A 27941-nucleotide genomic window follows, 5' to 3' on the forward strand; every position below is an offset into this window, starting at 1 on the left:
GCCAAAACATAGTAGAGCAGGGAGCGTAGTGGGTACGCGCATCAATACGCTAGCCTTTCCACTCCGATATTCTTTACCTCGAGGGTTTGGTTGAGGTTCGAGCCTCAGTGGTAAAACCGACTGTACTAAGCTATTATATTTTAAATACTAAAAAACACATTTGATTACCATCCCTGTAGCAGCAAACCTAGGTACTGGTTAAACCCAAAACTGTTGAACTGGATATAATTGAAAATAAAATCAGGCAAATGGAAATTTGCTTAGTCTGCAGGTTTGCTGCAGCGGGGGTATTCGTATTTGGTTATGTTGTTTCATATTACTAGTCAAAATTTTTTTGTTTGTGCAGCCTTTTTTAGTAAATTGTACATTCTGAAAATTAATTTGGATCCCTTTTACTAGGACTCTGTGTTGTGTTCTGTATGTAATGATTGTATGTTTGTTCAGATGTGTCTCAGAGTGTACACTTTGACGCCATCATGAAGACATCAGACTGGCAGTTGAAGGCCCAACGGCTGCAGCCAAAGACCATCACTAGAACCATTGACAACAGTGATGACTCAGCTCCTTCAGAGAAGCGACCACTTCTTGAACAGCAGAGGAGAAGATACTTGAAGAGGAGCACTGGTGCAACAGCATTAACTGAGAGTGAGTTTTACATGTTGCCTCTTCATTATTTATTATAGTCATTATTTATTTGTTATGTTAATTTTTTAAACATGTTTTAAAATGTGATGAGCCTTACTCATTAAAATTCTGATTAGCCATTGTCTGATATTTATTGATATCTCAGCAAAATATTCCAAGATTCATTAACCTAAACTCAGGGTGTCCATCCAACTTCGAAACAGGGAAAACATGGAGATTGTTTATGAATTTTAACGACCAATATAAGACCTGAGCTGTCCTTGAATTTGTTATAGCACCAGGAAATTAAAGATATTGATTAATAACTAATAATTGGGGTTTATTATCTTCTCGTAGTCGTATGTCTTGTAAGAATATTGCTATTGCCGAAGTCGCTGCGATCGTAAGAAATTATCACAGGCACTGTTGCGATCGTGGCAAACCATTACTGATATTGCTCTATCAGGGATATTGCCACGGTGGCAGGAGATGACCAGAGAAGTTGTTGAGATTGAAGAACATGATTACAGCACTAGGCCTATTGCTATATCTGCAAAAGATGATTATGATTGTTGACAAGGAAGCTGGAGTTGCTCACTAATGTTGCCATAATAATAATAAATGATCACAAGTGTATCCACGGTCGCTGGAACGAACCATATTGTTATTGTGATCATGTCAAATACTGAGACTAATGGGAATAAATTTTAATTTTATAATTCTGTTTTGAAACAAATTTGTTGTTCAGGACTAATTGAAATAAAGTGTAATCTATATATTAATACGCAAGCAGTTTTCTTTTCACAGTCATAACTCAATAACGGCTTGATGGATTTTAAAGTTTGAGGTGTCAAATTAAAGGTATTTTCACGTAGATGTGCAAATACGTCTCAGAATATTTAGAAAGGGCACCACTTAAGTACACTTAAGGGCTAAAGTTTGGAAGGCGGCGCTATCTGTTGACATTTGATCAAACTCATTTCCCTTTGTTTACAAATAACATATGGACGTAGTTTGAAATAGTATTGGTTAACCACAGACTGCAGGACTTTAAACTTTCAGAGCAAAGCTGGAATTTATATTTTGTTTCAATCTGTTAACTAAGTCTGGTTCATAATAAAGAGTTTTTTTATCAATACTAGACAACAAAGTGTTTAAGAATAAATATAGTATTGGTTAACCACAGACTGCAGGACTTAAAACTTTCAGAGCAAAGCTGGAATTTATATTTTGTTTCAATCTGTTAACTAAGTCTGGTTCATAATAAAGAGTTTTTTATCAATACTAGACAACAAAGTGTTTAAGAATAAATATTTAATAAGTATTTAATTCTTTTTGTCTAGGGTTAAATTGATTTACCTTACATCGTATTTTACTGATTATCATGTAGTTACAGTTTGATGTGATGAAGTGAATTTTTAAAAGTGATTATTCACAGGGCAGTTATCCGTTACATTACCACATTATCATGTAATTTACCATGTGTATCAAAATTCCAATTCCTTTATAGTGTTTTCTGTTGTTTGGTTAACATATTTCATTTCAATTTAAAATCAAATGCCGCCAGTACGACGAAGAACTGTGATTGGCTGGAGGGAACGCGAACATGACCGCTTGCATCAACCTCTCAATTGAACATTTGATGGGTACATAGTGGTAGTACCACCGTTGTGATAGTCCAATCTCGGACAAATGGACGTTAAATGTTTACATTATAGTGGCTTACATATTTTTAAGCAAGAAAAGACTGGCCGAGACAGTTAAGTTTGTACTCTTTCTTGCCATAAATGAAGGTTCGTTTACCTCATTTGTGCAATTCACCACAATAAACTTCAGGCTCTTATTGGAAACTCCCAATCTGAAAATAGGACTATGACACTTATATCCAGAAATTATTTGGAAAAAAGTTCGTCAATTCAGTTCTGCCTTTCAATGGTCAACTCCAAAGCTCATTAAGATGAGAAAGTTCATGGTCAACTCCAAAGCTCATTAAGATGAGAAAGTTCCACAGGGGATCAACAATTTTAACATCCATGACACGTTTTACCACAGAGTGGGTCCTCTTATTCCTCAAGAAGGTGATGATCCTGAATACGCTCAGATCAGAGAGCACAGAATTTCTCAGATATATAAGTAAGTACGACAATGTCACTAGAACCCAAAGAAGAACTAAGCACAATAAAAAAAATGCAATGAAAAAATTATGCGGCAAATAGGGTCACAATGCCAACTCATTGGTACACCCAATTAGACATTATGTAGGGACAAGAGCTCCGAGGAGTCAAGTGAGATTCTTATGTACATAATAAGAGTTAGAAGAAGTGTCTCCCCTCTCTACAATGGTGCTACATGTGTAGATGACGCAGCAATTTTTAAAGCTGAAAACAAAGCACCACCTGGCCAAATAAATCGTATAGTTTTTTCCAACACTAATAATGTAAAACGCGTATCCATTATAGATCTGTCGTTAGATCCACTTGCTTACCCTCTTATTTTCCCAACCGGAGACTTGGGTTGGGGCCCCTAATTTAAATACGCCTAAAGCAGAACACATCAAAGAAATAATTTAACAATGCTAGAATAAGAGTAGCAATGGTTGGCGTCAAGAGAGGAATTGAGCTACATTAGGTCAAAAGCTCACTTTACAGTTTGTGGTTGACATCTACGTGCTCATAGAGTGCACCCGCCTACTATACATAAGAGATAACCAACGCGATATGAGAGTGAATGTAAATTTAAATATTGTAGATTGCTTTTATATTTTTTTACATCATAATATTTTTATATTTCTATAATCAGTCATATAAATTATTTAGAGTGACTCTTTGATTAAGGTCTTGCTGTTTATGTTTTTGGTATTTTTTTATACAAGTTTCAGTTTTGCTCGATTTCGAGCAACAGGTTATCTAGTATAATTAATTAACTGATCTAGATAACAGATTTTACAGCATGTTTGTAATTTGTAACATTTTACTTGGAAGAAGATATATCTTAGATATCTTAAGGATTGGGGTGTGGATTCTACATTCTTGGGAGTTTACCATCACTCTTGGCTGTTGATAAAGCAATGAACCAAAATCAGGATTAAATCCGTAACAGTATATGTATAAGAATTTGGAAGTTCTTGAACAATGACTATACACAATGTGAAACTTGGGTATGTTTTCTTATTGCCGGATGGCCTGTTAATTCAATTGTCGTACTTGATTTGACCTTTGAATTTATCAGCATATGTACAGATGATTGGAGGAGTTTTCTACAGTTAACTGTTACGGAAAAGACTAATACATATTTACTATTTATTTCTTAACTTTTTTTGAAAATTTTTGTAGTCTATAGGTTTACTTTTCATAATTCTTAACTTAAAGATGGGAGCGCTTGTAAATTTAAGCTTCTCAAATTAAGACAATTTTCATTTCATTTCATTTTTTCAAAATCTGGAAATTCTGAAACTTGACCCTGGAATGTTGAATATTCCGAGAATCTACAATTAATCACCCAATAACCAGAAAACTATAAATAAAAAAGTTATTTTAACACAAAACCTGAATGAATTTGTTAATTCAAAATTAAACTTTAACACAAACTTACAATCTGTTAATAAACAATATAAATTAATATTAAACACAGACAGTTAGAAACGTGATAGAGATATTACTAATCTCAACATGGAAAACCTGAAATTCATCAAGTATTGAAAATATAGCTGGGTAATCATGAGTCCAAGAACAGTTAAACAAACTGCTAAACTACTACTTTGTACTATACTTCTGTACTATACTTCTGTACTATACTTTGTAAGCCGATCTGCAAACTTAACGCCAATAAGCCACAGTTGGCCAGAAACGCATGTTTTTGACTTTCGTAATACACAAGGAATATTGTTTGGCGACGGCCGGAAGTTGTTGCGATGTGGAAGGGGAAGTGTGCAGTTTCAATTTTTGCCGAGATGTGGAACCTTGAACATCGTATGTTTGTCATGGGACAATATTACGCAAATGGTGAATCAGTCACTCAGACTTAGCAAGACTATTTGTGCACATTTTAACATTGCACGGCATGGTGCTATCCCTGATCGTAACACGATATTGCGTTGGATCAAGGCCGTTGGATACATAATGTTAACACAACTGGATCTTTTAAGAAGAAACCTCCTGGACCGGCAAGGACAGTTAGTAACCCTGAGACAGTTGAAAGAGTTCGCCTTGCAACAGTTCAGAGTCCTAGCCGCTCAATTCGGAAGCGGACATCTGCTCTCGGACTTCGCCCATCCAATGTGAGAAAGATTTTGGTAAAAGATCTTAAATTTCATCCTTTCAAGCTGGCAGTATGTCATCAATTGAGTCAAGCAGAAAAAAGGCAAAGTGTTAAGTTTTGTAACACAATGAGTGAAATTTTAGACAAAAATTACGATGCAGTTATCCTTATGCGTGATGAAGCGCATTTCCACTGGACGGAGCAGCTACAAACACAATTTACAATTTTGGTGTGCAGAAAATTCTGAAAAAGTAGCTGAGAGACCTCTTCATAGCTTATGTGTGACTGTGTGGTGTGCGGTTAGTGAGAAGGGGATCATTGGTCCTTATTTTTTTAAAGACAACGATGGCAGAGCAGTGACATTGAATGCCCAACGGTACCTAGAAATGTTGGATGAATATTTCTTGCCAGAAATGCGCCGTCAATATTTAGAGACACGTAATGTATGGTTCCAACAAGATGGAGCAACAGTCCATACGGCTCGCATTAGAAAGGAATTCCTTCGGCGAAAATTCCCTACAAGAGTTATCTCACGTTTTGGTGATGTCACTTGGCCTTTTCGCTCACTGGGTCTTAGAATTCCAGATTTATTTCTATGGGGATTTTTGAAATCTAGAGTTTAAATAAACAACCCTAAAACAATCAGGAACTTAAAGAAGCTATTCGCCAGGAAATTAACACCATTCCTAGAGATATGTTAGCAAAATCCGTAGCAAGTTGAAGGAACGCCTTCAACACTGTATCCAAGCAGAAGGCGACCACCTTAGAGATGTAATTTTTAAATGCTAAATTTTGAGTAATTTCATTCATGAAATTGCATATTGTGTACACTGCTTTTCCACTCACAAATATATTTTTTGCTCTAAATTACCTGAGAACTCGTTATTTGAAATACATGCGTTTCTCAGTAATCACCCTGTACTTGCTACACAGCGCATCACAAGTGCTCATAACAGACAAATAGGAATTATAACTCAATTGGTATCGATCTAAACCTTCAACTTGGTACTACTATGCAGTAACTTAGTAGGCTAAAAACATTTCCATGCCATTTACCAGGAATTTTTATAGCTAGCCACGCTCCACTTCATTCTTGGTCCTCAAAGTGGTTGTCTACCTTGTGGTACTCCTTGGAATACTCTTTTAAAAGTTGATGTATCTTCTCTCTCCACGCACAGCATTGCCCATCCGACACTTTTACTTTTGGAAGGCACCCCTATATATGAGTGTTTGTACATTTCTCTTAGCTCTCTGTTCTTTCGTATCTCGACCTCCGTTATCTTGAACTGCCCCATATATTTTTCTTTGCACTCTATTCTTAAACAAAATAATAAGGTTTTTCAGATTCCTTGGTCAGTGCCCAAGATTGGGAACATTACAGTGCTCCTCTTGGGAAAGTTATGATATAAATTAATTTTAGTTTCTACTGACAACCATTTAGACTTTAACAGTTTTTTGGAGACCAGTATTGAAAAAGCCTACTTACCTTTTGTATTGTTGACATATTTTCATAAGCAATCAACAATTTTAAGTGTATTTCTCTAACATGAGCTCAAATTTTCACAGCATAAAACATATTTAAGCTTGGCGCCCACCTAGTAACCCAGCGGGTGGTGCAGCTTGGGGAAAAAATTCTCTCCACTTCCCCACGGCGGGGGGGGGGGGGGGAGGGGGGGGCGCGTCCACCTGGAAACTCAATGGAGATGAAGAACTTCTCCACCGAATTCCCACTGCTGGATTCGAGGAGAAGTTTTTTTCCACGCTGCGTTGCGCCACCCTCTGGGTTGCTAGGTGGGTGTCAGCCCATAAGATTACATGGCATGGATACATGGTAACTTTTTCCACCGTGCCTCGCGACCCGCTGTGTTTCCAGGTGGCTACCTAGCTTTATGAGGTAACTTGATCACAAGGAAGTGTTTGGGACATATAGCTCAAATTACACATTTCCTGAAAATACAAATGTAAAACTACATCTGGTGACATCGTAAAATTATGTAATACAGACGATCAATATTTTTATAAACAACTTGTAGGCCTACCCTAATGTAATCATTTTAGTGACAGTTTGAAGCCGGCTGTTTGTTAAACCAATTTAAAGGCTATTGAAACAAACTAAGTGTTGACTGCTAGACTTTTTAACTTAAAAAATGAAACGCCAAACTAAAGTTATGGCTTCAACATTCCCTTTCTTTCAAAATTATCTTTCTTAAACGCAAAAGTCATGCAAATCCATCGAGAGGTTTTTTAAAAAACAGAAACATTGAAAGACCTGTAACGTTTTAACCCTTGCCGGACAGTCGAAATCCAGGGTGTCTACCAACCGGGAAATCCGGGAAAACCGGGAATTGTACTTAAATTTTTACTGGCCATGAAATGTACGGGAATTGTCCTTAAATGCCAGACTATGTCCTTAAATTTTTAATGGGCCATAATTTTATTGATCGCTAGTTGGTTAGGAGCACATAAAAGGTTTATCAGATGTTTGTTTACATTTTAATAATTTATTACCAGAGTAATTATGCAATAAAAATCCCATTAGCAATCTCAAACCCATTAATATTTTATCACGACAATCAAGTGTCAAGTCAAGTACTTCCAAGAACTGTTGACTCAGCAGCTAGCTCATAAAAGTTGTATCACTTTTATTCCTTTACAACTTCTTTTTTTATTACTAGGGTAATTATTATTAGATCCCAAACCTATTTTGTGAAAATAATAGCTTTAAAATGGCTGTTAAATTCCACTTCTCAATTTGCCGCGGCCAGTGCCTAGCGCCATAAAACTGTTTATGGTTTCATACTAAACATCTAAATAATATACAGTCTTATTTTGTAAGTTAACCCCTTTTTTATGTACATTTTATCTTTCAATTGACAAAACCACAAGCATTGTTGTTTGCATTAATGTTTTATCATTATGTAGGCCTGCTTGGTTTCAAATTATGTCATTGCATTTTCTGTATCTTTGTCTTATATTGTTGGCTATTCAGGTTTCAATGTTTTTTGTTTCCCATATATTTATTTATTGAGTTGTATGCTTTAAGCAATCTAAATCTTATGAACTAGAATGATGATAGTGACTTTGCTGCTATTATAACCTCATTGTTTGTTACTCAGTTTATATAGACCCTCCTAAATAATTAGGTTTAGGCCTGGGTATTTTGATTCTTGAAAGAGCTGTAAAATATATTAAGAAAATGTAATTGAGCCTAAGATAAACAACTAATGATTGCTATGTGCCGATATTAACTTTGCAAATGAAAATACAATAATCTTACTCTGTGCTTATTGCTTATTAATAGCCGCTTACCATACCTTGATATTGTACTAAGAATTGAGTAACAATATGCATTAAAGATTTTTTTTCAAAAGTAGTCGAGAACCTAACGTTGTGCCAGGGCGAATCATGCCAAATTAATCGGCCTGGATCGGATAAGCTATGTTATGAAGTTTACGTGACCGATGGAGATATTTGTCGCTGGAGACAATGATTGCGTTTCTCTGTTACACTATAAAAGTATACACCTAAAGTACACCTAAAGTATAGGTAGGCCTATGTTTGTTTACTTTCAATAATTTTCTATTTTGAAATTTTTAACTCTTACCTATTATTATTTACTTTTCTCTCTGGTACAACTACAGTGAATAACAAGATTAATACAGTTTGACAAATCAGGAAAATTATTCGGTAGGCCTAATGACACCGACAAAGGTTACGGCAAAGTGTCCTTAAATGTACGGGAATTGTCCATGAATTTTTTATCCAGAATGTAGTAGACACCCTGTAATCAAGACTTAGAACGGGAAAAAATTACAGGAAAAAATAAAAATTAATTTTCCTTATTTGTTTTTGTAATACTAGTATACATAAAAGAAGCACAATGGAACACTTCATACTGTCAAAATAATTTTAACTCGTTTTTAACCATGCGGATATATCCGCTACCCGTCCGCGGATGAGTAAAAAAGCAGCAGATATATCAGCCACCCCGTCTTTGAAGATATGACCATGACAATGTTAGGCAATAAATAAAGAACAATATGTAAACAATAAATAAAGACAACTAGTGTTGAGCGCGAAACGTCGAGGGGGGAGCGTAGGAGAGTTGGGTGGTGCGCGGGAGAGAGAGCAGGCATGGAGGGAGCAGGAAAGTGGCGCCTTGGTACCGCGAAACATCTGGTTACTGCTCAATCTCCTGCCAGTCTGTCTGAAGATAAGGCGGATATATCCGCTTCCCGTCCGGAACATCAAAAACCATAAGCGGATATATCCGCCACCCGTCGTTTTTCGCCAAAGACAATTATTTATTAACCTTACAAAGGTTAGTATAAAATAAGTAAATTTGCCAAATTCGATCAAGATGTATCCTAAGCAAACTAAAAAAGATTACTTATTCTCCATAAGAATAAAATAGGAATGTTAAATTTACAGTTTTAGACATTTTCTCCATAAACATTAATTGTACAACAATGCTTCAGCACACTTACTAGTTTGTTTTCTTTAAGCTCTACACAATGGTTTGGAAAACAATTGCTAAATTTCATATTTTGAGGGTAAACAATTAGAAAACCCTGTTCCCATAGTCCAATCATTCTGGTTTGATAACTTTTGTACCAAATTTAATGAAATCAGATCTTTTATACTCCAGTTATTGTACTAACACGCGCACACACACACATGAATTTGACAGTTAATGTAAATGTAGTTTATGTATTATTTCTATGTTATATGCAAGAACTTTTTTTTTTTCTTTTAATCACTTAGTTTACAAACAAATTTAATCTGTACTAACTAAGTTTCATCTGTAGTTTGATGAATAAACTACTGTATTAACCCTCATCTCGCTACAAATATGTTGGATGGCCTTGACCGTAAGGCTACATATACCTAAACAATTGTTTCCCCAAAAGTCAAAGCTAATTTAAGGTAAATGCACCAGTGGCTGACAGTATAAGAAACTATACGCACTTAATAATCCGTGGTTTTGAATAAATAGGAACTAAAGAGATATTACGGATTTTATGTGATTCTAAATTTAATGTAGTTTTCAAATTTGTCATACAAAAAGGGTTTTTTAAATATATTTTATAACATTTTTAAACTTAATTCAACCTTTGTACGTGTTCCAGTGGCTGACAGTGAAAAAAGTGCTTGTACCAGTAGCTGACAGTCAGTTGTCCCAGTAGCTGACACTGGAACTATACATGTACTAGCTGCTAAACCTAAGGGTTTTATAATTTATAAGACGAATAAAATCTAACTTAATAATTAAATTATAAAATCATGTAAAACGTTATTAAGAAAATTTATTTTACATATTTTAAAATAAAAAATATTTACATTAAAAAATATATACAGGGTGACAAAAAAGTCTGGAAACGGCTTGATATCTTTTTAAAGAGATTCGTTAGAAAATTCAAACTTTTCACATCAACTTATATGTATGACAACTACTTTTTGCAAGCATTACTATTTTTTGACCTCCACCAGGGGACGGCCCATGAGGAGTAGGTACATAATCTTTAATATAAGCATAGGTTGATATGCACGTCATTTTAAAGGTCTGGTCAAGTGGAGTTCATTGCCGGAAACCGCGTTTAAAAATGTTCATCCGTTACAAAATGGCGGCAGTCCAAAGTTCTTGCGGAATACCAGCAGAGGCCTTAGAATTGGTAAATACTCAAATTCAAAATTAGCCGGGAAATCTGAAACCCGTTTAAATTTGAATAATATTAGTCTATGAGCTAGTTGACTTTAAAATACAGTTTCAGCTCTCAAGCTAATGTTTAATACGAGTATTTACCAATAGTAAGGCCTGTGCAGAACATTCAACAAGAACTTTGGACAACCGCCATTTTGTAACGGATAAACCTTTTTTGACGCGGTTTCCGGCAATGAACTCCACTTGACCAGACCTTTAAAATGATGTGCATATCAACCTATGCTTACATTAAAGATTATTTACCTACTCCTCATGGGTCGTCCCCTGGTAGAGGTAAAAAAATGATAATTCTTGGAAAAAGTAGTTTTTATACATGTGAGTTGATGTGAAAGGTTTGAATTATCTAACGGACTTAGTTAAAAAGATATTAAACCGTTTCCAGACTTTTTTGTCACCCTGTATATATTTTTTATTTATATTAATAACATATATACATTTTTTTAGATAATTTGGCTTGTTAATTAAAAAATTAAAATCATTTTATAAAAATTTGAGATCACATAAATTATAAATAGCATGCAAATTTCGATGGGTAAAACCAATTTAATATTGTGCAAGTAGCAAATATCGCCTGTCAGCTATTGGAACTTGTATGGATTTTGTGTACCAATGCCTGACATTGATATAATTTTAAATCCAAAACCCCTAACGCCCCAATTTTTTCATGAAATTGTCAACAAAGGTATAATTGATCAAAATAATGAGCCTAATCATTAATACTATTTAAGAAATTTAGCGAAATGACAAAAAACCAAACTAACTTTCTTAACAATTTCATTAAGGGAATCGACTAAATGTGATGTGTACGGACAGGGTCGCTTTCAAACCACCACCATTCCGCAAGTATGGGCTAAATTTAACTGATTTTTTTGTAAACAAATCAAGAATAAACATATGTTCTTCTAACAATGCAATCATGTGTAAATATTTTTAAGAGACCACATTATAATGTAAAGAAACTCAAACTGTCAGCTACTGGAGCACTGTCAGCCACTGGTGCATTTACCTTATTTGTTTGATAATTATAATAATATAACAACAATAAAACCGATATAAAAACAATATGCAGCAAAAGTTTTCCTTGGAGACTGAGTCTGCAAGTGATCTAAACACTTCGGAGTTAGTCCGTCCGACAGCGCTGGCATCTCTCATAGCCTACACCGGTAAGTGTAGTGCGCCGCCATTTTTAACAATCGGAGGGCGGAGAATGTTGTTATTGTGATTTTCCATCACAAGAGATGTTCCCCAATAGCTGGGCACACTATAGTCAAAACTGGGAACTACCAAGACCAGCCAATGCATTCTGTAGAGTATAGTCGTCCATAGCGTTTTGAGCAAAGGGAATTTTGGCAAGTATATTCGTTTCGATGTGGGTAAGGAATAGTTTCATTAAAAAAATGTATACCTTCTAAGATCGTATAGTCTGATGATTATCCCCACAATAATTACTGTGGCATTTTAAATTTCCCATCATCCAACCTTTGCTGCAGCTTTCTGGTCTCGAGGATAAAAGTTTGGCTGGGCCTGTTTTTCTGACATGGTGCTTGGTCACTGAAGCTTTTGCTAGGCTTGGCCTGGCTCCTAAATAGAGCCGCTTGCACACCTCATCCGGATTGTCTCTAGCAAGAAATAAAATTCTGTATTACGGATAACTGATAACCACAGGTATTCTAACACACCGTATAAAAGTTAATGACATGGTAATAAAAACACCATACAGTAGAACTCCGATTATCCGAATCAATAGGGACCACACCCCATTCGGATAATCAAATATTCGGATAATCGGAGTTTTACCGGAATTCCGGGAATTTTAAAGATAAATCCTAATTTTCGGTACTAAGTGAACTTTTAATTAATAATAAATGAAATCAGAACATTTTTACAGTTTACAATGCTCTTAGTACAAGTGTTCTATACATGTTATTAAGTTAATAGTTTAGCCAGTGTGTAATTTTGGTGTTCCATCAAAGTCCAAAATTACACACTGGCTAAATTTGTTTAATAACAATTCTTTGATATTTTGCAAAACTTATTACTGTAGCTTTACGTTTTTAAAATTGTTGAAGTAAGCGATTCGGATAATCGGAGATTCGGTTAATTGGAGTTCGGATAATTGGAGTTCTACTGTAATACCGACGATACTAAGTCTCTGCTGTCTTTCTAAATGTCATAATTTAGATTTTTTACGTTAATAAAATTTTATACTGTATTAGTATTGCGCTATTATGATTTTTTAATTTCATTACCTTTGGTTCTCTTTAAAATCACAGCTTCCTCAAACTCGACAAAACATGTGATCAATAAATCAAGTAAGGAACAAAACTGAAAGTTTAGTAAGTAAAAACAAAAGTCCTTAAAATAATGCCAACACTCGTAAAAATAAGACAAAGATAAGAACAACATAAAAACATTGTCATATCTTCTAAGGTCTCTCTATTCTTCCCCTTAATTTCTCTTCATCCACACAACGCATTCAACAAGTTGTCATGGTTACTTATCAATCACAGGCAGCTAAAGCATTTATGTCGTCATCTGTTAATGTGACATAGAGCACAGCAGACAAATGAGAGAACAAGCGTGACATCACCTTAAAGCTCGCAGACCAAATCCATGAATTGCTTGCAAAAGAGCTTCAGCATGTGACTGATATTTATTAGAAGCAAAAGAAATGTTATGTTTCTTAACAACCAAGTTTTTGAAGTTGTTTCTTGTTTTTACTGAATTTTTTAAAAGAAATAAATGGCTAATGCAAACCAAATTCCCCTTGCGAGTTAACAGGTGACTACTCAGTTGACTTTGAATGCCTCTTAGCTGCTCATATTTTGTAAATAGCATCTAGAAAATATTTAAGAATGCCTTAAGAGAGTTTTTCTGCTTATTTAAGCTACAAAATATAACCCTTCCTGGTAAAATCTGAAATTTATATCAAAATAAAGAAATTCTAAAATCTGCACATCACTAGAATGCACTATGACAAAACACTAATGCACCTGCTGATAGTTGTCACTATGTAGATTGATTAGAAGATTGTAGTTTTTTGCACTTATTTAAACACTGAACAGGAACAATTTTCTGAACTAAATTACCATTATTGTACTTTCTTTTCAAAGCCCCTTAAGCTATTAACTAATGGTGAAATATCTCCTCTACTTCTTGTCATTGTCTCAGGGTTTTGTAGTAGTCGGGAATTCATATTGAATTTCAAAATGGTCTTGAAAAGTCAGGATTTAGTCTTTATTTTGTTGTAACGGTCAGGAATTTTATTGACCTTGTAAAATCATGTAAACTGTCTGTAATTGATGCCTAAAACTTTTTAAGTATGGATGTGTCAACTCTCAATCAGAATTTGACCGAGATGACAATAATGTACACATGACCACAGGAATTCTCTGTGATTGCGGAAGATGATATGTCTATATCACCGCAGGAGAAGCTAAGTGATTCTGCTGCTATCACAGAAGACGAGGATGATGTTTCTTGTTACTGAGGGGATATTTAGGATTTTCCGAGATCGATGATGTCTACACAACCACGAGAAATTATCAGAATGTTGCCGCAGTCGTGGGAGATGACAATGATGTCCACACGACCACAGGAGACAATAAGATTGTTTCCGCGAACACAGGAGTCGACGATGATGTCTACACAACTGAGAGAAATGATCACAATTTTGCCGCAATCGCAGGAGACGATCATAATTTGGCCGGGATCGCGGATGGCGACGATAATATCCACACGACTGCAGGAGGTGATAAAAATTTTTCCAACATTGCGAGAGACAATGATCATGTCTATAAGACCAAGGATTGCTTAGAATTTAGCCACGATTCCAGAAGGTGTCGCTAATATCCTCTCTACCTCGGTAGTGGTTCATGATTTTGTGCGGTCCAAAAAGAAGATTATGGCGTTTCCTGCGGAGGAAATTCAGGATTTTGCCATGACCGTGTTCAATGTTGGTGTTATCTACACGACCGCGGGAGATGATCAAAATGTTTCCGCAATCGTGGAAGACAATGATGATGTTACACAACCGCAGGAGATGTTTTTCCGTTATCGTGGAAGACGATGATAGTGTTTCCGTGACCGCCGAAGACGATGATGGTGTTTCCGTTACTATTGAGTGGTATTTAGGATTTTACCGGGACCGAGGAAGACAGTGATGATATTTCTGTGACAGTGAAACATATTTACGATTTTGCAGTGATTGTGAAAAACTATTAAGATATCTCCACGACTGTAGGAGATCATCACCATATTACCTCGAGCTCAGGTTGATTGAAAATATCAAATATCAACACACCTCTAGTTATAATGAAAATGTCTTTATGATCCTTGTATATTAGTTCTTTACCTTTGATATAGTAGCTATTTCATTAGTTTAGAAGAGTTAAATTTTGAATTGGCTAGTTAAGAGTTTTCCATCGCTGCATTAATTTTGTCTTTACTTAAAAAAAAACGCCCAAACCAAAAATCCTTTTAAGGTAGGCCAAAGGACATAAACAAGGAAGTTGTTCCTTATTTCATCTTTATAAATCAGAATAGAAATAAAATTAATCTGTCATTAATGTAATTTAAAATATGACAAGTTTCTCTACACTGATATTGGTCATTTAATTTTTCAAGTCGTTTTGAAAAACTTAACTTGTCTTGAAAAGCCTGGAACTAGTCTTGATTTTAAAATGGAAAGAAGAAGAAACCCTGTGTCTGAACATTTTCTTTGTCTATAGATTCCCCATTAGAATAGCTCCCACTTTATTAAATGGTTAGGTTATAACATTATTTTCGGTTTAATATACTGTTTGCTGAGCTGCGGGATAAGAAAAATTTTCTATAAAGTAGAATTAAAAAGTTGATTAGTCTAAAACCTTAAGGGTTGTTTCCATAGCTTTTAAATAATCTTATTTGTCAATTGGTTCATATTTTTGCAATTGATTTTGCTGTTCAATACTAGCCTCAAATAATCAAATTTATTTTTACAGAAATAAAAAAGAAGTTGGCTAAAGAGAGGAGATCAAAAATGCTTGGTGGTGCAAGGGAAAGATTGAAGACAAGACGGAGATTCTCTTCTCTCAGTTTCCATGGTACGTGTGAGCTTGCTCACTGAACCTGGGATATCAATTTTATTCATTAATTGATATCCAAACATGAGAAGAGAATTGATTATTTACTGTGCTTATCGCTGATTCTGTACTACAATTCATTTTATATACACCTTCTGCATTATATGCTAACACTGCATATATACATTGCCTGAAAGCAGCCTTATGAATACCAAATCTGGAGATTTGAGATTTAGATAACTCGAGTTCTTGGAAAAGACTCCACAAAGGCTTGTTCTCTCAGGGCATAGCAGCAGATGTTTGATTGAGTACACTAGATAGTGATTGCACTAGAAATGCTAGTCAAAAGTATAATACAGTGATGCAGATTGGTGTAGTTTTAGTAGTAGTTCTGGTATTTTTTTTATTTTTTTATCAGACTTTGATTTTGGAAATCAATTTCTTCAGCTAGTTATCTTTTACTAGCATTGAGACTCCTACTACTTGTCTCAGGGCTGAACCAATCAATGATTGTCAGCTTCAGATTTTCACCTATTTCCTCAGTCTCTTTTGTAGAGTTGGAGATAGCCAATGGCCGAGTGTCCATTAATTACGGAGAAAAAGAAAACCACGATGATGGGAAAAGGATTATTGCATGATTGCAACAGTTGCTCACGCGATGTTCCCATAATCGCCTTCCTAATGTTGGATTTGAGTTTTATCTAATTGCAGAATATTGTTAAGTAAAGTCAATAATTAATAAAAAACTAAATCCTGTCCTCTACTCACATTTTAAAATTGGCTGTCGGTACTTATACTTGTCCTAATGACCGTTTTTGTCGATAATTGATTTTAGGTATTATTTACACACCGCTAATTATAATCATATAAAATGGTGGTGAGATACGTTTTCTTAAAAAAATTTCTTCGGCTCTCAGGAGGGGCCAAAAGATCAAGATGTACTGTACTGTTGGATAATAAAGATGGTGTTTTTCTTTCAGATTTTAGTATAGACAAAATAACACCTAATTATTTATTTACAACCGTCTAGAAAAAGGCAAAACGTGTCTTTCGAAAAAGCTTTCTTGTAGTCAAAGCATGTATAAAAAAACTTAAGGGAACCTAAAATATATTTTTTGTATCCTAAGTATTGTTTTTTGTTTTTTTTTTACCAAAAATACAAAAAATTACATTTTTACAAAGCTATAAAAACCATTTGGTAAACGATAAAAAATAGCCCAAAAGGTCAATATCGTGGCCTAAGCAGCTAAATAATAAACCATCTTCGGCTTAAAAGCGTGCGGATGTTGTGTTCTACTAGCCATTCACAAAATGGCCGGTTTCGTTTACATCTTGTCATTGACTGACACACCCGAACCCCCACCCCAGCACCACAGCACCTTCTTTCTAGTCATTAAATGGCATGTGAGTATGTAAGTTGTTTCAAACTAAATGCTCTTTTATTGTAATTAATTAATTAAGAAACCTAATTACTTTCGGATTAATATAACCTGATTCAAAAATAAAATTGACGAAGGATGAAATAATGCGAGTGACCAAGTTCAACAAATGAGTTGTAATCATAAAAAATTGTAGGCTTATAGTGATTAAACAAAATCTGTTTATTACTCGTTATGTGTTCGTGGTGAAAACCTATACTAATAACAATTAAGAATTAAATAATTATTATTTTTCATGATCAAAATAGGAACAGTTCAAAACTGTAACAACATATCAATTATATAAATAAAGGCTTAAAATATTAGAAACACTCTGTCCATAATTGTTTTGTACGGCTGAATCACTCTGGTTGACTCTCAAAGACAGGAAATGATCTAAATAGGAAGAGCAAATATGCCTGTGATGTAAGATCGACAAAATGCGGCTCGATGACCAAAGGTAAAGAAGTTCGCTGCTGCGATTGTTTAAGTGTGGAGTCGCGTCTCTTGTAGTCATGTGTTGATGAACTGTTCAGAATGGGGCGAATAATTACCCTAAGATACCCGCCTGTCAACCCAAGGCCATACTCCCAAAATGCAAGTACTCTGAGGGTAATGAAGACTCTTACCAACTATAATAAGCTTTAGGACAGTATGAAAACACAACAAAGAAAACAGGAAGCACTAACTAATCTGATTTGTTAAAACTAGGCTACTCTATGACAATGCATAGGCCTATAATAAAAAGGAAGGAGAGGGCTTTATGACGCTACATGCACATTAGCATATTGTGAGTACATCTTATGAGTCAGATCATAGGGACATAAATTCCATGGGGTATTAAAATTGTATTCAGAAAATAGGCCGACCCCTACTACCAGCAGCATTCAAATTTCTTCCCCAGAGTGCTCAAAAGGAGTCTTAAAATCCAGGGGTAGACAGGAAACCTGGTCTACGGTATCAACTAATTCATTGTTTGAAAAATTAGTTAAAGGTTTAAAGCTCTAGGAACTGCTACATACGCTCAAGTGGATTGATATCATCCTCACTCTCGTAAAAGTTTTTTTTTTAGTTTTGACTAAGTCAACTTATGATTATTTTGTCGGTTCGTCTGACTATTCTACCTTGGCCAACTACCTGTCTTAAACTTTAAATTATCTACCAAAAGGCTATGATGGAAGATGTTCCTTAGATAATTTACAGGACAAATATAATGATAAATGTCTACAGAGTACTCTAGGGCCTAATTGGTATAGGCAAGCAAAGAAATTATCGTGGAGCAAATAAAAGAAATGTAGGATAATTGGTGGCTTGTAGGATGCATAGCAGGATAAATACGATGCTCACTTGTTAACAGAATCTGATGTCATACAAATAATTTTGTCCTTCATGTTCTCCAGCTAACCTAGACTTTCTCTCCTCTGCGACGAATTTACATACTAAACCACAACTGATAGGAAATTTGTCTATTGGTCTAGTTGTCATGTCCGTCGTCCGTAAATAAACACTAGTTTTGCGGTCATATTTTAGTGTCGAAGCTGTAAAGGCCAGTCCAAACTGGAGTGGGACAGCGGCGGGAGTGGCAAGGGGTGAGTGACCGTCGGTAACCAGCGGCAGCTGTGCGTGGCGGGATAGGGGTTGCCTACACTGAAGCGGCAGGCAGCGGAAAGCGGGGCGACTCCTCAGTTCATGCTCAGCTGTGTTCAGTTCATAGGGGGGCTGTGTTTAGTGAATGTTTATATTATTGTGTTTTTCTTTAGTTCAAGTTATTGTTATGAATATGATGCCACAAAAAAAGTTTACTCTTGCGAGCGAAGGCTGAGGTTGAAGATGAAGGTGCAAGAAGGATGTCTGTTTAGGTTCATGGGATTAGTCAAACTAGAAATTTATTTGGCGAGCACCCTACCCTTATGCCGGATCTAAGAAAATATGAAAGGCGGTTCTATATTTATTTTAGAATGACTATCGCATGTTTTTATGAACTCCTGGATTTGATAACAGAGGACATCAGTACGTCCCCCCCTCCTTAAATTTTGATACCTCACTTCATCAAGGGACAACTGTTACTACACTAGAACCAGTCAAAGTTTCCAGGAGACATGTATTGAGTCATACTTTGCCAGAATATAAGTGGAACAAAAAATAGGAACAATGAGTTGTTTGTTGATTATAATCCACATGATCATAATCAATTCCTCGATTCAGCCAAAGTCAGTCACCTAATATTTTACTTGTTAGCTTTTGATATTGAGACTATGAATTAATAAGCTCAGCATTTTAAGAATCGGGAAAAACTTATTTAAACCCCTGAATCGTAATATCTCACAAGTAGGATAAAATGTGTTTTAGTTTAATCTTTTAGCTTTGAAGTTTATTGTTAAAACGCAAATAAAATGTTGCCAGACCCTATAAGGATGGGAAGGGAGTGATGGTATTTCATTCATAAGACGAGCTAGCATGTCCGAGAGTTTAGTGGCTGAAGATCCCCTGTGCCGTGAGACACAGATCTGTTACATTGGTTCTTAATATCTAATGCTTATGTTTTGTTTGTAGGATTATCATGTTCAGAGGATAAAGGGGAGGAAACAAGACATGAAGATGAAGACAGTAATCCAGATTCATATATGATGTTGGGTGGAACTCATTCTTCACCCATCCCATCTCCATCCCCTTCGTCTCACTGCAGCAAGGAGAGGGATGCCTTTAGGTAAGACAAAATGTTTCCGAGTTTATTTCACAAACATCAAAATACTTTAACATATTAAGTAAATCTATATAAATAAAATTAGAGTTTTGTCTGTACATCGCTCAGAATCATAAATGTTTAGGTTATTTTTTAAGTTTTATACATTAAAGAAGCCGAAACAAGTCTCATCTAAATTTCTGTCTGTCTGTCTGTAACACTCAAGATGGCATTTTACGCAATCTTCTCCAGGAAAACGAAAGTACCTATAAAGATCCAAGTCATTTTAATGTATTCACTGAATTGGCGATTGTGTCTTTAGCCATTAAAATATGGCCTCACTACTTTGTAAATAAAATTATGGACGTTCAAAAATGCAGTTTTCGTCCAATTTTTATCACATAATCATCTATGAAATAACAAACAGCTGTTCGGATCAAGATTATTTTTTCTAGCTGTCACTGATATGTTTACAAGTACCGCAACCATTTCCGATCATGTTTTGAAAGCAAATCCCATCCAAGTGAGATTAAAAACGTTTTTCTTACATAACGGATTTAATTATTCGCAAGTGGAATAATATAGTGTAACCGTAAATGAAATTAAATAACTAGGCATCATCCAGGTCAGGAACCAGAGATTCTTTGTGTATAAAATTCAGAGATTCTTTGTGTATAAAATTCAGAGATTTTTTGTGTATAAAATTCAGAGATTCTTTGTGTATAAAATTATTCTTGAGTTTTTATTACCAGAAAGAAGAACTTGAATGAGTGTTGTATAGGGCTGGGAAACTTAAATTTATTAAAGATCGTCGCCAATAGCTTACAAACAAGGTTTCCACTCATTGACGGCGCTTCAATGGCGGTTGTGTAAAGTGTAAAGTAAAAAATCACAACTGCAGTGGGTGATTGTAACAGAGGTTTACGGTTAATGGATGATTCTAAACTCGCTTTTCCAATGTGTCACTTTCTGTTCCTACTCACCGTGTGATGCAATCGCTGGACCATACAGCCAATAGGCCCATAGCCCATCTCTTGGGTACTTATGCCTACCCAATTATTCATAACACCCTTTTCGACGACGATCCTTGATACCGGAACTTTTCCCTAGAATACACGCCCTCCCTACTTAACCCTTTCCACTCCAATTACGAGAGGCCTATTTTCTCACTAGCTCCATTTAATTTGAGCCAAATTTGCATACTTCATTTGTTTTCCAAAAAATAATCTTTTTCCAAATACTTACACAAAAACTGGAAAAAAAATCAAAACTAGCATAATAGGCCTACGTTGTCATAGCGACGGGCGGGCCCGGTCCGACATTGGAGTTCGTGCGGCCATGACGAACGGCGGGGCTCCCCCGCCAATTGAGCGGAAAGGGTTAAGAAATAAAATTACAAACGTCCAAAAACCCAGCATTGTGTGATTTTTGTCACATTTCCTTCTAATGTTAAAAGATATACCAATCATTGTTTAGAGAATACATAATCTATTAAATAACAAAAAGTTGTTTGTATAAGGTTGCTTTTTTTTTCAAACTGACACCATTAAGTTTACATTAAAAGTTGTTTATGAAAAAAACAATTAATGGGAAATAACTTTGATTGCCGATAACTTTTTACGAGAAAATCCAAAACCAAGAAATGAACCTTGAGACTTTATTAACGCATTAAATTGGTCGAACGTAATTCTTAACTTTAAACGTTGGTTTTCGGTACTGGTTCTTTTCCTTAGAACCGTTGGTAGCAGCAAGAATCATTTTCACGTACCACCACATCACTAATTTACAAATTAGTTATCGTTGGTGATGCACCTTATTTATACAGTCGTATTACAGCCGTATTAAATTCAAGAAAATGATAACTCATTTAAGTAAAACATTTGTTCAGCAAACCATCATGAATTGTTTACCAATCAATCAATCAATCAAGAAATTTATTTACACAATAATTACCAATACATAGGTTACAAAAGTCCAAAAACCACAAATGGTTTGTCTGCACTAAAAATGTTGTTTCTTATTTACCATACAGTTTTGTCAGTTTGAATCAGTAGCATGCAGTTTTATGAGTCCTTGATTGTCTCTTGAGTGATTATAACAACAACAAAAAAAGACAACAAAGACACAAATATCTGTAAAAATTCAACAGTAACAATAATGAATAAACTATTAGAATAAATAACAATCTCATATTATCTCACAACGTTATTACGATTTACGTTGTATATGTATCAATAGTTTGTGGCCTATTTTGGTAATTTTTATTATATATTTACAATCTAAATTGTTTATAGTACTTAATTTCATGTAGTAAGCCGTCATTTCGACAGCATTTCGGGTCATCTTCGGTCCAAGCATAGACAAAAAGAAATAAATATAGACTGTCAGCTGTGCTGCGGTTAGCGTATATTCCGGCGCCGACCGCTAGGGGTAATGTGTAGTTACGGCGCACACCGCTGCAGCATCAAGCGCTAGCGACCGTTTCCATAACAACTTGGTAGTTGGGAGTAGTGTTGCCAACTATGGAGGAATTCCCCGGAATTGGAGTTTACTGACTTATTTAATTTAAGCAATAAGTTAATTTAAATGCCATCATTTATTGTATGTTTTTAACATATATTTGTTAAACTTTTGTAGTTTCATTACAGTGATTCAAAGTTTTTCTTTATTAATCCATAATTCTAGGGTGTGGTTTATTGGAAGGTTTTGTTTTATATTTGCATGGTCAAAATCTAATTAACCAGGGTGTCTAGTAGTCGGGGAAAACGGGAAAGTCAGGTAGGCTATTAGTATTGAATTTCAAAATGGTCTTGAAAAGTTTGGATTTAGTCTTTTTGTTATCAAAGTCGGAAAATTTCATGATTTTACATCAATCGCGCTAGACAACGATCGCGTTTCCGTGACGGCGCAAGACGATGATGATGTCTACACAACCGCGGGAGATGTTCTCAAACCGCGACCGTGCTAGACGACGTTTTCGTGAGCGCGGGAAAAATGATCACGTCTTTTCTACGATCGCGCAAGACGATAATGTCACCGCAGCTGAAGATGTTCACGATTTTGCCGCAATCGTGGACGATGATGACGTTTCGGGACCACGGCATTCAATGATGATGTCTACACAGCCGCGGAGGATGTTCATGATTTTGACGCGATTGCAGAAGACGATAATAGCGATATAGTAAGCATTTCGTTTGCAAGAGTGGTAGTGCTGGTAACAGCTGGCGAGTAGTCGACGATGAAACCGAATAGAATACCGATAACCGATATCGAACGGTGATAACGCTCTAGCGGCAGATCGCAAAACCTTTCTTTGACAGTCTATATTTACTCTATTGTCTATGGTCCAAGCAAATATAAATTGTTATGATAAAATTTGATGACACTGACAAAGATTTCAAATACTAATTTTATATGTACTTTGTTATGCTTAAAAAACATAGCAAATTCCCTAATTAAGTTCTGTTGTTTTGTGTGTATGTCTGTTGGTAACGCATTAATGTCCTTATTTCTCAGTGTCACGAAAAGGACAAGAGCACCTTTGATAATGAAAATGTCAACCCGAATAAAGTGTTAAATGGTGAGGTTGAGGTAGTCCTTTAAATACTTTTAAACATTGTGGAAAGTAACTTTCTCAACTATAGGCCTACCTTAGGACTATGCCTCATAGATCTGGCCCTATAAAGTTTTTTTTTAGTTTAATCATTGGATTTAACATATGGACCAACACGATCCGGATGACATTCAATTGTGAAGCATTTGTTTTGGCTTGAAACTGTCAGATACTGGATTTGCGAAGTTATAATAGTTTTGCCAGCATATCTTAAAATAAGCAAACCAACTGCTGTTCTTAATATAAGAAGGTTTCAACTGACTACTATAAGATCCCTGTGCGTAGAACGGGCACACAGCTAGTATAGTATAAATCTTTAGACGGGATAAGGAAATAACATTTCATGCAGGAAGTAAACAGCTTGTGCAATAAAATTAAGACCATATGAGTAGTTTCTGAGTTAAAAGATGCTTGGAACAATCAATTTTCTTTATTGAGATTTCTTTAAGAAATACAATAGTGTCATATACAGTCTAACCTTGATATAACGAACCTCGATACAACGAATTCCTTGATATAACGAATTTTTTTTAATCCCCTAGAACTCTTCATAAGACATAATGTATATTTTACCTCTACATAACGAACAAACCATAACAACAACCTTGATTTAACGAATTTTTCGTGATTACGGCTAAAATAAGACACCTCAATATAGCGAATTTATCATTGTCAGAACCTCTACATTGCGAATTTAACCTCTGCATAACGAATTGTCTACGTCTTTCCCTCGATATAACAAATCCCCCACCCCATTATTGTTTTTGAAAAATCTGTTTCTTTATCAAATGAAATGAAAGGTGACGTCATAGCTTGCGCTAACATTCGTCTGCTCCGTTTTGGTTTTACACATCTCTCTGTCTGCTGTCGCTGCGCGCGCTATGTTGCAACTGAGAACTGATTTCATTCCCTGAGGACTGATGACGACGTAATGTTTAGTAAGCTGTGATTGGGCGATAAGTAACTATGGTGAATTGTAAAATTTTTGGATAAAGAGAAACCTAAGAAAGAATATAAAAACAAAACCAAAGAGAAAGAATAGCAACATCGTTATTTTAACATTCATTTTTTGAGTATTTTTATTATCTTTAAGTTGGCTATGATTATACACTTTTAAAATGACTTATCTAATAATTTATTGTTTTCAATACGATTTGTTTCAACTAGCAACACCAATGCTATATTTAATGATTATTATTGACATTCCTCTGTTGTGATAAATCAGTACTGTACTGTAAGTAGCGTACCGGCCTATCACGAGCAGTAGCTTACAAAACTTTCTACTACTGTTTTCTTTTGTTCTTTACATGGTTTATGACTACGCAATACAGTGTTTGGCTAGGTTTTAGGAGGGTTAAAACAAGCTGTGATTTTAAACTTACAGTTTTTAACCTGTACCAAGGTCAATGCCATTATCATGATTGCGCAATATTCAAGATCCCTCCCCTTTTTTTATGCCAGATAATTTAGGTTCTACTGTACAATGTAAACACTGTAGTGTAAAGTTGTAGCATATGCTACTTTAATTGTGTTTTGTCTAATCCCGACCTATATTGACCGACGCTGGTTCTGAACCTCGACTTAGCGAAATTCCTGCAAACATAACCTCTATATAACGAACCTCGTTTTACCGAAATCCTTGATATAACGAATATTCAGTTCGGTCCCTTCAGATTCGTTATACTGAGGTTGGACTGTACATAGATTGTAATTTGAATTTTCATCTTGCTTAACAAATTTGAACAAAGAATTCCTTTAGTGAGTAGAATGGTTGATCCATTAGCCAGTTTTTTAGAGTTTCCTATTCAAGTCTTGATTTCTTAAGATCTTTAAGTGTTTGGGCAGGCTATTGAAGACCTTTCGTCCCATGTAAGTAGGCTTCCTGCTGTATTAAGTTGTATGGTAAGTTGGGAGACTTCACGGTTGAATGAAATATTGTTATATCTTGATATTCTCTTTAAGGAAAGATAATGAAGTGGTACATGGTGAAATGGTAAATACCACACTATTAGGCTATTGTCAGTATAAAAACGCTTGACATAGGTATATGTAATAATTGTTTGTTGATATGACCATAGACTAACCAACACAAGTAGACTTCTCATCCCATTGTAAAATCTGAAGCTGATGTTATTAAAAAATTGGGTGCTAGTGTCAACGACATTTTTTAAAATCATTTTAGAGCCAATTTTATGATTATATTTTTATATTTGGCTAAACAATCTTGAATAACTGTAATTGTTACAAGGAACAAAAACACGATCCTAACGGCACTGGATGGAACTAACAATAAAATTGTCTTCAGCTGATACATAAGGATGACAAATCTACCAAGGAAATCATATTCTCTAATACGAGCTATGTCTGTTTGTCTGTCTGTATTAAGATGTATATTTCGTAATCCGGCGGAAGGATTTTGACAAATTATTGAATTAGGGACTTATAAGCCCTAAAAACATGATTGGTGACAGCCACTACCTCAGGAAAGTTTGTATTTCGCTACAAATCTCATTTAAAAATTTAACATTGGCCTTATGGGTTGCTAAGTTAAGTAACTATGTTGGTTAAACAAAATAACAAGGAAAAAGAAAACAAAAGAATTGTCACTACTCACATGTGTTTATAACAAGCAGTCCACAGTATACTAGCAAATTGCAAAATACGGTAAAATGGGAAAAACATCAGTTGTAACTCTGGAGCAAAGATTAAGATTACTTAACGATATAGGGGAAAATAGTTCCGATCAAATACTGATTATTTACCTAGCCCTCTCCCACGAAAACTTAATACCTAAAGTACTGAGGCATTCAAAGTTCTAATTACAACTGGGGGGGGGGGGGGGGGTTTAATCGGCACAAAACTAGCACCGTTGCTAAATCCCAATGAAAAAAAGAAGAAACATAATCTCAATTTCTTTAGAAGTAGTATCGAAAAACCGGAAAATCGTCCTCACAAGCAATTTTGAAACTAATATGATTTTTTTTGTATCATATATATTTATCTGCTGTCTAAATTGAGAGTAAAAGCACAGAAAACGTACTAAACGTACTACTATAACCCAGAATGCCAACCGCATGGCAACGCTGGTGGCGCTGCCTACGGATTGACAGGCAAAGCTCTCTCAAACCGCTTAATGCTTTTTACCATGCGGTTGGCATTCTGGGTTATAGTAGTACGTTTTCTGTGGTAAAAGTCAAATGAGTTTCAATGACTAGAAGGGAGTTAAACTTAAGCAAGATGATAAAAATGTGTCTTATTTTTGTTTTATTGAATGCTTTTACAGTACAGAGTTGTTATTATTTCAGCGATCAAATTTCTATCTATGGTTTGTAATATTATTTTTTTTTCTAAATTAGACGATGTTTGTTTGCAATATTATTTATTAACTGCAACTGAGCAAGGCTCAGTCCCCAGGGAATATGTTTAATACAACCCAGTACAGGACATTTCAGAAAATGTAATGTCACTGTGTCACCACTGCAAACCATGCTGTATCAAGGGAACCGTAAAGTGTTGTACTGCTCTCATTACTGGTTTTGAACAATAACTTTGATTTTATGCGATTTTGTAAGATTTTACTTGATCTGTAATTAACTACCTCCAAAACATAGATGTATTTTGTTTGCTCTAGACATTTTTGTCCTAATAATTAATTTGGTATGTTTCAGGCGTAAAAGAGAAAATTCGTATGATATCGACAATATTGTGATTCCCTACAGTGTTGCTGCTGCTACAAGACTGGAAAAACTACAGTACAAAGAAATACTTACACCAAAGTAAGGGAAAGTTTTACTTGGCTTAGTATCTAATATCTCTCTCTACTATACTTCACTTAAAACCTTACAAGTCCAAAGTGTTAAAGGTGTTAAACCATTGAAATCTTACCTCACTTCAGACAGGTCTTAACACCAAGCCTGTTCTTATTGACAATGTGTCTCATTTTTTCAAGTATCAGCATCCACAAAATCATTCTGTTAATTTCCATTGTTAACTATCATTCTTACGTTTGCATGATCTAACACTTTCATGCAAAACCTTCAAACTTCATTTATACTTCTATGTGTGCCTTAGGTGGCGTTTGCTTCCTGTGGAGCAGCCTGCTAAATTAGATCTTAAGAATAATGGCTTGGTCAGGAGACTAAGTAAAGAAGAAGAAGAAACAACAGCAGCTGCTGCAGCAGAAGAGGATGAAGTAAGATACCTTCAACTTTGTATACATTATATGTTATTCAAAGCAGGGAACCCACTTAAACCTTCAAAACCTTGTAACTGTAAAATGACCAATAATTTTTGAAAACTGAGACAAATCTGGTTTGAGTCACAAATTTAACCTTAAAAGTAGGAATAGGCTCATTTTGATTCTAGACTTAATTTCCAATCTCTATTTGCAGACTCAGAATCAAATTGTTTTAAGGCCTATTGAAATAGATTGACAATAATTTATTTATTTATTATATTTTTTTATTACCATTAATTATTTATTTAGTTTTGTTTTTTTATGATTTATTGATGGGTTTTTCCTTGGATGTAAACTATCTAGTTGTATTAAGCAAGAGTATAT

General features: G+C 35.2%; 1 protein-coding gene across 3 annotated transcripts in view; it reads left to right on the plus strand.

Moving 5' to 3' along the window:
- LOC128988419 (KAT8 regulatory NSL complex subunit 1) overlaps positions 1-27941 on the plus strand; it is a 67229-nt gene that overhangs the window by 32887 nt on the left and 6401 nt on the right. For 2 of the 3 annotated variants that reach the window (XM_054409695.1, XM_054409687.1), the window contains exons 4-8: positions 445-645; positions 15586-15687; positions 19638-19791; positions 27049-27156; positions 27452-27572. In XM_054409695.1, coding sequence (XP_054265670.1) covers positions 445-645; positions 15586-15687; positions 19638-19791; positions 27049-27156; positions 27452-27572 — 686 coding nt within the window. The remainder of the gene's footprint in view (positions 1-444; positions 646-15585; positions 15688-19637; positions 19792-27048; positions 27157-27451; positions 27573-27941) is intronic. The other variant, XM_054409702.1, reaches the window with a different exon arrangement.

This window comes from Macrosteles quadrilineatus, unplaced genomic scaffold (genome assembly GCF_028750875.1).
Source record: "Macrosteles quadrilineatus isolate MER2022 unplaced genomic scaffold, UCM_ALF_1.0 Scaffold_1__1_contigs__length_201487025, whole genome shotgun sequence".
In the NCBI taxonomy this organism is placed as follows: Eukaryota; Metazoa; Arthropoda; class Insecta; order Hemiptera; family Cicadellidae; genus Macrosteles; species Macrosteles quadrilineatus.